We start from the raw sequence: 13,827 nt of genomic DNA, 5'->3' as shown, positions 1-13,827 counted from the left end.
CTGTCAAAGCTTCCAAAGAGTGGTTTTAAAGGAGCTTGACATTAACTCTTAAAAGTACAGAGAAGTTATAAGCACTGATTTCATTAGTCTAAAAGAGAGGGGCTTGAGCTCATTTGCCCCACAAATCATCTGAAATTTATCACGTAACATAAAAATTCTTATGCATGCTGGTACAGATCAGTTTCAACTTCATTTTCCCAAAGTTTCTATAATCTAGTTATAATTTTCATCTCCTAGTAATAACAAAACTGGCTTACACTTCTTATAAATCATAGACAGTTGTACCATTTTCAATATCTGTTTTAAATCAGTCTATAGGCCATAATATTCTCACATAAACAGGCATTCAATTATATCTTGTGATGATCAATGACTAACCTTTTTTAAAAGCTGAATAATGTTCCATTGTACACATATACATCATTTTCCTTATCTATTCATCTGTTGTTTGAAATTTGGGTTGCTTCCTTATCTTTGTGATAGAGGACAATGCTACAACAGATGGTGGGGTGCAAATATCTCTTTGAGATCCTGATTTCAATTCTTTTTGACATATATCCAAAAGTGAGATTGTTGGATCACATGGTAGTTTTACTTTTAAGTTTTGAGGAAACTCCATACTGTTTCCCATGAGGCAACATGGATATTCCTAGAGGACATCACACCAAGTGAAATAAGCTAGTTACAAAAGTACTGCCAGATTCCACTTACAGGAAGTATCTAAAATAGTGAGACTCACAGAGGCGAAGGATAGAACAGTGGTTGTCAGGAGCTGAGGGATGGAGGAAATGGGAGACTGTTGCTCAATGGATATACAGTTTCTGTTATGCAAGGCGAATTAGTTCTAAGGCATCTGCTGTACAGTATATTGCCTATAGTTATGTGGTACTGTGCATTTTAAAATACTTCAAGAGGATAGTTTTCACATTAAATGCTCTTACCATGAAACAAACAAATCAAAGAACACCAGGGGATTTCTGGAGGTGATGGACGTTGTTTAGTACCTTGACTGTGGTGATGGTATCATGGGTGTTTGTGTTTATCCAAAGTTTTCAAAATGTCTACATTAAATATGTGCAATTGGTGTATATAAATTATACCTCAGTAAATCTTAAAGAAAAGCACTGGCTGAGTATTAGTTTAAATTGCCAGGGAAATTGTTCACAAGTTACACAGAAACTATATTACATAGTTAGTTGACTAGCAGTAAATCAAGCTGAAGTTAGTGTGGTGAGAAGGGGACTGTAATTTCTGAGTGACTTTTACTGCAGGTCTAACTCCTCAGTCTTAGTAGTACTTTTCCAAACAATATGGTCACCCTTTCCTTCTGTTTCACTAGAATCTCTTTCTGGTCCTTTAATTGTCTTTTTCTCAACTGTTTAAAATTGATCAGTGGGGTCACAGAAAAAGTGATCAAATAAATTGCTATTCTCTGTAAGTTTACCTAGGGAAAAGGGAATTTTTATCCCTCTTTCCATAGGGTTTAGTATTAGTTTAGTGTTCTATTGACCATTTTGTCATTACGTATCCATTCCTAAATGGACTTCTAGCTGAAGAAAATTATTCCCTTTAGGAGTCGTGGAATAATGTGGGAAGGGAATAAAGGGGACTCCTTTCCCTTTGTTTTCTATCATGAAGAGAGGAATATAATCACATTTTCCCTCAAAACTGACTCAATGGACATGAGTTTGAGCACGCTGTGGGAGATGGTGAAGGACAGGGAAGCCCGGTGTGCTGCAGAGGGTCGCACAGAGTAGGACGTGGCTGAGGGACTGAATGGCAGCAATATAAAATTCTAGATGTTTGTTTTGGGCAGTTAAAAAGTCATATCCTTATTTGTTCTCAGGCTTCAGTTTTGGTTTCTGGTCATTAGAAAACGTTACCCTGGCTTTGATGATGGTTGGCCGAGGATCCAAGATGCCTTGCATCTTTCTCAGTGCAGGCACAACAAAGAGATTGCAGGTGACCACGGCTGACACAGGGTTCCCTGGAAGTCAACCAAGCAGTTATTCACAGCACACACACAGAAATGTCAGAAAATCATGACTGTCTAAACCTTCAGCTATCAGAGGGGATGAAGTGACTAACCACCAGCCTTCCTCTTTTGAATCACCTTGAATCCAAAAGGATGCCAGAATAGAGCTAGACTCAACCAAATGGCACAGAGCGTGTAAACATTTGGATCTACCAGTGAAACGCAGACTTCTGATGCACAGAAGCTGCTGAACACCATTTATTTTTGCTTTCCTGAGAGCCATACACTGACGCCCTTACTAATCAGTTTGGACTTGCTATTTTTAAAATGGCATAAAATTACATAGTAACACATACTCAGTGCAAAAAAATATTAGCAAGTAGGATAAGCATAAAGAAATTTATCCATAATCCTCCCTACTCAGAAATTTCTTTAAATTAAAAAATATAAAACTAAATGATTTAAAATGTGAAGGATTTGAAGGTTAATACTGTTAGGAACTGAATTATGTTTCCCTCGAATTCATATGTTGAAGTCTTAACCCTCCAATGTGACTGTATTTGGAGATAGGACTGTTAAAGAAGTAACTAAGTTAAATGCGCTTCCCAGGTGGTGCCAGTGGTCAAGAACCCACCTGCCAATGCAGGAGAGGTAAGAGACACAGGTTCAATCCCTGGGTAGGGAAGATCTCCTGGAGAAGGACATGGGAACCCACTCCAGTACTCTTGCCTGGAGAATCCCATGGACAGATGGAGCCTGGTGGGCTACAGTCCATAGGGTTGCAAACAGTCGGACACAACTAAAGCAACTTAGCACGCATGCGAAGTTTAACGAGGTTTTAAGGGTGAGGTTCTAATCCAATAGGACTGGTGTCCTCATAAAAAGAAAAACAAACATGAGGAGTGTACACAGAAGAAAAGGTCATGTGGAGGTGTTGGGAGAAGTGGCCACTTGCAAGCAAGGGAGAAAGATCTCAACAGAAACCAACTGAGCTGGCGCCTTGAGCTTAGACTTCTAGTCTCCAGAACTGTGAGAAAATAAATTTCTGTTGTTTAAGCTACCCAGTCTGTGATATTCTGCTTTGGCAGCTTGAGCAGAATAATACAAATTCCAAGTTCTTTTACAGTTAAAAGAAAAATTTGAGGAATTCAATTGTACCTCTCCGAGAAGAAATCTGGGTGTGTCATACACTTCAAAGGCAGGTAAGGTGAGCTATGAAAAAATGATTGAGCTGAGAATAACAGATTTAGTTTCTTGTGTGGTATTGTTAACTAACAAAGCTGCATGACCCTGGCAAGAGTTCCAGACCCTTCTGGGTCTAGCTTTACTTAATCACAAAATAAAAAGTTTGGATGATATAAGTCTCAATATCCCTGTTGGTTCTAAAATTATAATTTTACTAATACTTTTATACAATGATATGTGACTGTGTGTGTGTGTGTGTATATATATAGTGGGGGTAGGGAATGGCTTGGCCTGGTTATGTGATGCTAACTTCATCATCAAAATAAAAGGCAATGGTTGGTTTGGCCTATTACTAGCTAAAACCATACCTTTAATTTTCTTCTACCTACAAAAGCATTTAAAAAGAGATCTTTTTAAAGTTGTAAAGTGATGAGTGACACAATTATTTCAGTAGAAAAAACTGTTGTTTTTTCTGAGTTATTTCACAGGATAGCAGACTCCTAGGGACAATTAACTGCTTTATTCTTGAATCAAAATGTAAACAGATGGAAATTTTCCTGGGAAAGCAAAAAAAAAAAAAAAAAAAAAGAAAAAAAAAGAAAAAAAGCTCAACGATTACAGTATTCCTGTAATGCTACTGCTTGATAAAATTACTGTATAAGAAATGAATTGTTCGATGTAAAAAAAAGAGAGAGACTGGAAGAACCAACACCAAAAAATCTGAAAGTAGTGGTTATTTTGGGTGAGGGAGATTATGGATAACAATTCTTATTGCTTATCTAAGTTATTTTCTAATGTTTTACAGTGAACACATGTTACTAGAAAAAGTCAAAAAAAAGAACAAGTAGATACACAAGACTTTTAAATTGCTTTAGAACTTATCAAGATTAGTAATGGCTTTAAATGAAGCACTTTAAATAAGCAAAATCCAATTCTGAGTTTTCAAATCCTTGTAAAAAGAACCACTTTGCTGGTTTTACAATCTGAACATGTGAATTGTTGCTGCCCTCTTTTGGTACCTTCAGGCTGAGCATAGAAAACCTCAGAGGAGCAATTTGAAAAGCAGGCTATTTAATTATAACTTCTTGGCAGATGAACAACACTTTGTTAGTAATGGCAAAACAGACTCCCACTAAAACATACTTCGTAGGTCAAGTCATATCTTCTGTAGACAACATAAACAGTTTCTTCTAAGCAAAATGAAGCTAGAAAGAGGTTATCCTTTCTCTATATAATGGTGTTCAGAGTATCTAGGGATATATTAAAGGCCTTAAAGAGTCTTATACCACAGATAAATTTTGAGAACTAAAACTTTACTTACATGTCCTCTCTCTTAATACGATAGAAATCAAACCTCTTTTATGCTTACAGATAAAGGGCTTTAAAAATGTTTTTAAAGTTCTAAAATTTTTTGCCTGCCTTTTCTTTCTATCTCTATTTTGAGATTTATTAACTATAAAAAAGCAAATAAGCAACCTAAAGCCACCAGACTTGTACATCTGAAAGGAATAAGTAGGTTATTTTCTGAAGGAATCTATGCCAAAAAATAGAGAATGGAACATTGCTTACAGATCAGAGGATAATTTTAGAAGTTGAGAAAATAACAAGTAAATGCAATGTTGTATTTCTTTTGTTGTTGTTGTTCTGGTATCTGCAGGGGTGATTCAAGGCCCTTTGAGCACAATACTCTAGTTGCGGGAGATGATTATACTGTTAACTTTGACCAGTGTCCTGTACATGCCCCAGAAAGATGTGGTAACAGGTAACGCTTATCATCTTAGGGTCTGAATTGTGCTTTGAAAGGTACTATCTAATTTGACTTTTGCACAAGCCCTATGAAGCATATATTTGCCCCATTTTATAGATGAAGAAACAGACTCAGAGAGATTATGTGATTTGCTCAAGGTAATACAGTATGCAAAGCTGGGGCTTGAGCCCAGGTCTTTCAGATTCCAAATCATGTGCTCTGATAGGGGACTGGTCACCTGGGGCACAAAAAGATTTTGGCTATTTTTCCAGAAAAAGCAAAAGAAAGTAAGTTATTCTTACCTGGTAGTGCAAAGATTATTTTTCTTACACCATCAATATCCAAAGTTGCAAATGTTGTTGGCAGGCTAGAGGAAAAATAGAGGATATTTGTTAGTGACTGCTAGGCAATGAGTAAATTAAACACTGCAGTTTTCTTGTTATATGGTTCTTCATACAGATCACTTACTCTCTAAAAATACTTTTCTGTTGACTCTCCTTTAAACCTTTATAACCTGCAGTGAAGCACAATTAAATTAATTTGTTTTTAGCATCTTCTGTTTTTAACCAACACTTCCTGGTTTTCTGTAGTTTACTTTGTTTCCTTCTTGCCAGTGCCCAAGAAGTGTATCCCAAACCCCAGTTTCTCTAGCCCTTTAGTTCAACAATTTCTAATGCGTTTATTTCCTGCTGACCAGTAACAATCATTCTTTTTATCAGACGACTATCTGGTAAGACATGTCTATCAGATAATCGCCTATTGTTGAAGATGAGTATTTCTCAGCCCTTTAAGACTATACTCAGCAATAAACATAGGAGCTTCCCTCCTAAAAAAAAAAAAAAAAAACCTTCCCTCCTATAAAGGGAATGTTTTGAAACATCAAAACAAAATATCATGACTAGAACAAAATTAAAGCAATAATAATTTTTAAAATTTATTTTTAATTAATTTATTTTAATTGGAGCCTGATTACAATATTGTGGTGGTTTTTGCCATACACTGACATGAATCAGCCACGGGTGTACATGTGTCCCCTGTCCTGAAACCCTTCCCACCTCCCTCCCCATCCCATCCCTCTGGGTTGTCCCAGTGCATCGGCTTTTAGTGCCCTTAAAGCAATAATAATTTTAAAATATTCTCAAATTATATTTCCTTACGGGTCTGACAGGAATCCTCATCATGGGGGTGTGGAGATGGGTGTGAGTGGCATGAAGGGGGCAGGTGGTAAATAAGAATGATTTTTTTTTTTCTATCGCCTACCCTTCACACAGAATCTCAGCTAAAATTTTTATTATATAAATGAAACTTGAATGATGCAAAATTCTTAGGGAATGCTGAAATTTCCACATAACTAAAAAAACTACCCAAACTGTTTTCCTTTTTACTATTTTCACTGATGGGCTGAATGAGAAAAGGATCACTCACACATAACCTTTTGCAGTAATACGATGAACATTAACATTTTTGATGAATCGCAGCCATCATTATTAACCAATTCTGCTCTGCTACGATACAGTGATATTGGGTTACCAGAGTATTAAACCATAACACGACAGAATATGCTGCAGTGTTTCTACAGTTCTTGCTTCTGCTTTTTCTCCCCCTACTGTTTTATTTTTCTGGGGTCCCCTTCATATGAGACTGCTATCATCTCGACCCTTAAAGCTGGCCTTAGGTTTGGGAAACAGACAGTAGTAATAGTTATATTTTTAGAATGATAACAATAATAATAATAGAAACTACCACTTTTAAAGAAACATCTAAGCATTATATCCATTGTTTCATTTAATTCTTACAAAAATCCTATGAGGTGACAATTATTATTCCATTTTATAGATGACGAAAATGAGACTCAAGAGATTAAGCGATTTAGCCAAAATCACTCAGATATAAAATGGGGAAACAAAGATTTGAACCAAGGTTTTTCTAACATTATGGTTCATAATTAGATAAGGCTCTCATAGGGTGTGCTGTAAAGTGTTACTATATTGGTTTCCTAACATCTATTTTTGGCTACTGAGGCCTTTTTTGCTTACTTCCTGATTCTTTGATGTATTTTAGAAAACAAAGAGTAGACTGTCTTATCTATTTATAGATACGTTATTTGGCAATTATTGTTACTGTGTGATGAAAATAATTTCCAAGGTACATTTTGACAATAGCTATGTTCACTGCAGATGACCCATAAAAACCGTGATTGGTAGATCTGGTTGATAATATTCCAAATGCTTTTTGAGTATCTCTTTGTCTAAAACGAAAGAGGTTAATTGCATTCTGAATGCACTGTATGTGGGAAGAGCAAAGCTAAATTGTTCTTCAACTTTTTATATTTCTTCTTGTTCTACTATTAAGTAGCAATTACTTTAAATTCTTATCTTCAGGCAAGTATAAAATTCTGGCCAATTAAAGGAAGCCCATTTAAAGTTCTAAACCACTTTTTAACAGCAAACTAAAACACATACTAAGAGTGAGGAGGGAATACATGACACCTTCCCTCTATGTATTTAAAACTAATTTAAGTCATCTTTTGAATCTTGCAGACAGGTACTGTGATTTCTCTAAAGATACTCATTTTAAAAAGATTCTATTATAATAAAACATTTTGTAATTGTGCACTGCTATGATGATTGTCTTATTGCTAGACTGTGAAGTTTCTGTTTAGGATCTGGAAAGCTATTTCCTTAAAACTGAACACCTGTTGTTCCTTTTCCCTCTTGAGATCAGAATGTAACAGCTTTTAGACTTTAAGGGAGGAGAATAAATATTAGGAACTGATGAACTCCTATAGCTGAAGTGAATGGTAATAACAGATTAAAAATAAAATGAGTACTTATTATATATCATAGGTGCTGAGGTTAATTTAAATAATAGATATTACACAACTATTTCTCCCCTAGAGGTGAGGGCAAGTAATGTCAGCTTCTTTCTCACTGCAGAGAAATAATCAATCCAATTTTTGCAGTTAGTGAGAAGTACATTGACATACTCATGGGATGTTCTCTGAATTCTAATCAAATTAGTACTGCCCATGGGGACAGGAATTTTAAAAAGTCTGTCTGTACTCATAGCATAAAGATATTTGCTTAAGACAAAATATTCTTAGTAAGAATGATCCCAATCCAACAGCTTCGATAGTAAAAAGGCCCTGTCAGTGGCGGCCATATTGGAGCAACTACAGAAATACACCACCAAGAATTCTGAATTCTATCAGATTGTGGAAAGGCTTTAGGGGTTATCTTAACTTGATACTTAAATATAAAGCCCGATCTCTGTCTAGAACTGACATGAGGTGCCCAATAAATCAGGGAGATCAGGAGGGCTGGTTTGACACTTAAGAAAGGCTTCTTTCTAGAAATTTCTGCATTTCCTGGCTATTTCTGCTATTACGGCTCACTTGTAATAACTGGTAGCTCCCACCACTACTCTCAGGGTTCACATGAGCACCCATCAGAGTATAACCCTGAACTAAAGAATCATCACTGTTGTCTCTGTTAGCATGGAGGTGTGCTGAAATGCTCACCCACACACTGAGGCCTTTCAACACTGTTTTTATAATGTTTATGTATCAGAGACTTAGAGAGCAGCAGCAGTCTGAACAGACAGGCTATTGCTTAAAGACAAGGCCACACATATTTTATATTTTATCAACACCAATGTTTGCATTCTTTGAGGATTTATAATGGATTACAAAACCTCCAGCCATTCCTCAGGGAATTATTAATTTTTAGGAGATATGCAAGATCTAGGTATGTGTTTACTTTTCTTTCCTCTTTGGAGGTAGTAAGCATTTTGAAATACTATTCATGAAGTATTCTTACAAAGAAAAAAACTGAATCTGAAACTAATCAAACTTTTAGATCTAACTTCTAGTGTACAGAATACACTGGAGAGAGAGAGAAACAAGTCAAACACCACCACAAGGAAGCAATCAGCCAAGCCTATTCACAAGGACAAAGGATTCAGTTTTTGCAGCAAGTCAACGGCATACCAAAAATGTGGGAGTGGGGGCGGGTATTAAATGTTCTTGTTTAATAGAGAGTCAACAACCAAACACATTGAGTAGACCTAACTTAAATCCTAATTCAAACAAAACATATATAAGAAGGCATACTCTTCCTTGACATTTGGGAGACTTTTCAAATATGATCGGGGGATTAGATGATATTCAGGTGTTCTTATTTATTTTTTTAGGTGAGATAATACCATTGTGATTATATAAGATAATACTGCTGTTGTTATTATTTTTTTTGTTTTTGCTGTTGTTATTATTAATATTTGAGATGTATACTAAAATGCCATGTGTAGAATTTGTTTTAAAACAATCTAACCCTCTGTCCTCCCAAAAAGGTGAAGGAAGGGATTGATAAAACAAGGAGAAATGTTGATAGTTACTGAAGCTGGGTTATGAGGTATAAGGGGTTTCGTTATGCTCTCTGCTTTTGTGTATGTTTGAGAATTTTCATACTAAAATGTTTTTAAGTGAGAGAAAGAGCTGAAAAAGAGAAGGTAGGAACTAGACATGGGAATTAAAAAGAGAAAAGGTTTGGAAAGTTGCTTTGCTTCATTTTAAACCAGATTCAGTGTTTAATAAGATGAATTCCCATTTCAGATAGGATATATACTTTTTCAAAGAACTCTAATACTGTAACATTCCTTTATTAGAATAAATAATCCATAATAGAAAATGTAGTAGGAAAGCATTTAAAAACTTTGTTAGTCAAAGCAAGCCAAAGCAACCCATATATTAGATAACAAGATTATATTCATACCCTGGTTTCATAAAAACCCTGCCAAAATGGATCTGGGCATGAAGATCAATGTCCAGCACCTGCTTGAGATAGTCCTGCAAATATGAAAAATAATCACTTTACTTTCAAACATTTTAATATCAGACTTTCAGACTTTAAATGAAAAAAAAAGCATAAGATTAAAATGAAAAGAAACACCTATTTTAGTGAAGTTGATTTATGACAACTATTTCTTCATTCCTCATTCATTCATTCAGTAAATATTTATCGAGTATAATATATGTATGCTAAATATCAATCAATATACAGGGAGATGCAGCCTTGAACAAAAGAGGCAATGTTCCTTCCCTCATAAAAAGAACGTTCCAATAGGAGTAGTTAGAGAGTAAACCAAATAACCACATTAACATACAAATTATTACTTGCTAGGCTGTTGTCTCTCTTTTAGGATAGCATTTTGTGTCTGAGAAAGGATGTTAATAAATATGGCTTAAGAAGCTGTGCTTGGGCAGAGAAGCCACGTGTATGCATCCCATGCTGTTCTCCTTAATGAGCTTGAACTAATGTGCATTCCTTGAGGAGAGACTTGGACATTTACCCAAGATTACCGAGTCTAAATAAGTCAACTAAAAACTTAGGGAGGGAGCTCTAAACAGAAAGTCAAGGGCATTTAATTGCTCCAACTTCATATTCTGCGACTACAGACACAACCAACCTAAGGTTATGATCAACCCAGAGCAAACCAACAAAACCTGATCTTCGGAAAGGAAAGGCAACAGTGTCTTGTAGTTGGTTTTGTAGATATAAAGAGAAAAACAGCAGTTCAAAAAATTTCTCCAAAGTAATACAACTTCTGTTACTGAGAAGTTGCTCACTAATTCAAGAGAGTCTAGTATCCTACTAAAATATTAAATATTTCACAAGTTATGAGACACTTTATTTTTAAAAACTATTTCCTTCTCTCCATCTCTACAGCCTCAGCCAACATCATCTCACCTGAATTACTGAAATAGGTCTCTCTGCCAATTCTCCAATTCATTCCCCCGACAGTCGTGAGGGAGACAAATCTGATCAAATCACTATGCAACACTTCAATAACTCCACGGTCTCCAGAAATAAGTATCATCTTTTAAATGATCATAGTTAGGATTATTATATTGATATTTTCTAGCCTCCTTTTGCCAATCATTGCTCTTATCAGGCAATCTGTTTCCCACCAGCCCCATTCCTCTTCCTCAATCTCTCTCAACATTCCTGCAAGTCTATATTGTTGTCAGTTTTCATACTTTCTTGCCTCAAATCTTTGAAAATATTCTCCCTTTTGTCTGGAATACCCTTTCTTCTGCCCTCCTCTCTCTATTGTCAATCTCAAATCTCCCCTGAATTCCCAGGGCTGGACCGTAGATTGATTACTGATTCATGATTATTTTTAGATTATATTATTAGATGAAATAATTTAGAATTTTCTTGATGAACTGATCCATGTAAATTCAGGAATAGGAAATGTCCCTCCTCTTAATATCTAGTAAGCCTTTTTACCTTAATTTTCTCTGATATCAAGACAGCCAACTAGCTGTTCTATAACTTTTTTCTCATCTCTTACTTTCAAGTATCTGTGTTCTTATATTTAAGGTGGGTCTCTTATAAGCACCATACAATTTGTTGTTTTTTAAAATCTAGAATGACAATTTTTAATTGGAGGACTCAGTCCACTTATACTTAATATAATTACTGCGATGTATTTTTAATTTTATCTGTTTGTCTTTATTTTTGGTTGTGCTGCGTCTCTGCTGCAGTGCCCGGGCTCTCTGGTTGTGGTGCGCAGGCTGAGCAGTTGCCAGGTGTAGGCTTTGTTGCTCTGCAGCATGTGGACTCTTAGCTCCCCCACCAGGGACTGATCCCACACCCTCTCCATTGCACAGCACATTCTTAACCACTGGACCATCAAGAAGTCCCTTATTACTGCTTTATTGGGATTTAAAACTATTTGCCTCCTATTCGTTAGTTATTTGTCACTTCTGTTTTTATCTCCTTTTTTCTCCTTTCATGTCTTCCTTTGATTTGCCAAAATTTTTTTGTTTTTAAATTTTCTTTCTCTTCTATTTGCTTGTTAGTTACACATTCTCTTACTGGTTGCTTTAGAGATCACAAAATGCATTCTTAACTTACTATAGTCCATCATGATCTGGTATTTTTATCACTTCCCCAAAATGTAAGAACTTTAAAACATGTTAACTCTATTTATTCCTCTTTGCTTTTTGTGCTATTATGAAGTCTATATATACTATACAGACAATATATAGTCTATATTTAGTATATATTCATATACATGTAAACCTCAAGATATTATTTCATATAATCAACAATTCATTCACAGTTACCTACATATTAACCCTTTCCTTTACCCTCTAGTCCTTTCTAGCATTTTCATGCTTCTCTAATCTTTCTTTTATATAGTTGTTCTTGGTGGGAGAGTTGGTCCAAATAAGCCACTCCATCATAGTAGAGGCAGAAATCTCCAGGCCTTTTTTTTTTTTTTTGTACAAAAACCATGTATTATTCCCCCCTCACAAAATCAGGTGGCTGTATTACAGGAATGAAACCAGATCAAAGACATAAAAAGAAAAAGTCACCACTTATACTGAAACACAACAGTGTTAAGAATTCAGGTATTCTGTAGAATTATTACCAGCATAGTTAAAATATTTCCACCTGGATCTTTTAAATTTGAAAGTGATCACATTAAAGACCTGAGGTTGCAAGAGACCACAGTATGAACCAGAATTCCATTTTCCTTTAAAGACCTCAGTGGAAAAGGTATTTGGAATGAATTTCCTTTGGGAAAGACTGTCCAGGCCTTTCTTTTATGCTCTTACAATACCAAGTCGTCCTGACACCACACACTTAGGTAATGCTGCAACTGCCTGATAACTATCTGTATTCTTTACTGTACTAGATAGTTTGTAAGAACAGGAACCCTGTATATATATTTATAATGAGCCCATAGTGACACACACATGCCTTTCATTCATTAATTTGCTAGTTCAACAAATATTTCTGAGAGCCCACTATGTATCAGGAATTCTATTTGTGTTAGAGACTCACTAGTGAACCAGACAGACAAGGTCCCTGGCACAAAGATGTCCTGTTATAGTTTACTGCAGAGGGAGACAGCCTAAAATAAGCAAACCAACAAATAGATTAACTATAAGATGTGGAACATACTCTGAAGAAAAAAGCAGGTGCTAGGATAGAGAACAATGTGTGAAGTGGAGAATACGGAAAGATCACTTTAAAACAGGTGGTGAGGATGAGGAGGACTCAGTCATATGAAGTGTGGAGGGAATTCTTGGCAGAGAAAAGTATATACAAAAGCTTCTAGAGCAGTAAAGAGTGTGTCTAGAACTGAAAAGACAATAAAAGGTAGTGAATGAGCAGGGGAAAGGCATAAGGGGAGGCTGAAGAGACAGGTAGAGGCCATACATGCAGGGCTCTCTAAGGATAATGATACAGAGTTTGGAAAGCATATACACTCATTACATATTTGCTAAATGAATGAAAGTATTTTATTTTTCTTGAAAAAAATCATCTCTGTTGTAAAAAATGCCCCCTTTCAACTCTTTTTTGAACATGAAGAAATGCTTCATGTTTCTTGTGACAGAAAGCTTGTACCAGACGTAGTAATGAAGGCTGAGAATCATCATTGTTCTTGTTTTTGTCTATCTACAGAAACAGCAAGGACCTCTGATGTTCTGAAAGCTAGATACACAGATACGAAGAGGAAACACGAATGAATGAAGGAGACTGGTCCTTCCCTCAACTTAAGCAAGAACAAACAATGTCAGAAAAGTTGTGAAAGACTTTGAAATGGGTAAAAAAGATTATCTGAGGTCCAAATAACCTTCTGGGTTATTTGTGCCTTTCACTGTCTTTGAGCTATTCTACAAAAATTAGTCTGCAGAAAAATAATAGTGTAATAGTGAACATGATTAGCATCCAAAGAAATACAAATTAATTCTGTCAGTAGAGTTGTAATTGACTATTCTCCTCCAGATATGGAACAATTTTACATCTATTAGAAAACTGATTTCAGCATTTTGGATTACCTATCTCTGTCTGTGTTTTTTGAATTCTTAGAACCAGTTGTAATATCTTACTAGTTCCTTCACTAA

At 35.7% G+C, this 13,827-nt stretch overlaps 1 protein-coding gene and 1 long non-coding RNA gene across 9 annotated transcripts in view; one reads left to right on the top strand and one right to left on the bottom strand.

Annotated features, from left to right (window-relative positions):
* GPHN (gephyrin) overlaps nucleotides 1-13,827 on the bottom strand; it is a 524,662-nt gene that overhangs the window by 8,437 nt on the left and 502,398 nt on the right. For all 8 annotated transcript variants that reach the window (XM_043472320.1, XM_043472318.1, XM_043472321.1 and 5 more), the window contains 3 exons: nucleotides 9,677-9,750; nucleotides 5,210-5,274; nucleotides 1,884-1,987 (listed from right to left, as the gene is read on the bottom strand). In XM_043472320.1, the coding sequence (XP_043328255.1) occupies nucleotides 1,884-1,987; nucleotides 5,210-5,274; nucleotides 9,677-9,750 (243 nt within the window). The remainder of the gene's footprint in view (nucleotides 1-1,883; nucleotides 1,988-5,209; nucleotides 5,275-9,676; nucleotides 9,751-13,827) is intronic.
* Nucleotides 2,947-13,520, top strand: LOC122443769. The gene is made up of 3 exons (XR_006270109.1): nucleotides 2,947-3,004; nucleotides 3,102-3,177; nucleotides 13,385-13,520. It is a non-coding gene; the product is annotated as an uncharacterized LOC122443769 (long non-coding RNA).

The sequence above is a fragment of the Cervus canadensis genome, chromosome 6 (genome assembly GCF_019320065.1).
Source record: "Cervus canadensis isolate Bull #8, Minnesota chromosome 6, ASM1932006v1, whole genome shotgun sequence".
Lineage (NCBI taxonomy): Eukaryota > Metazoa > Chordata > Mammalia > Artiodactyla > Cervidae > Cervus > Cervus canadensis.
This window is presented reverse-complemented; position numbering and strand designations above follow the sequence as displayed.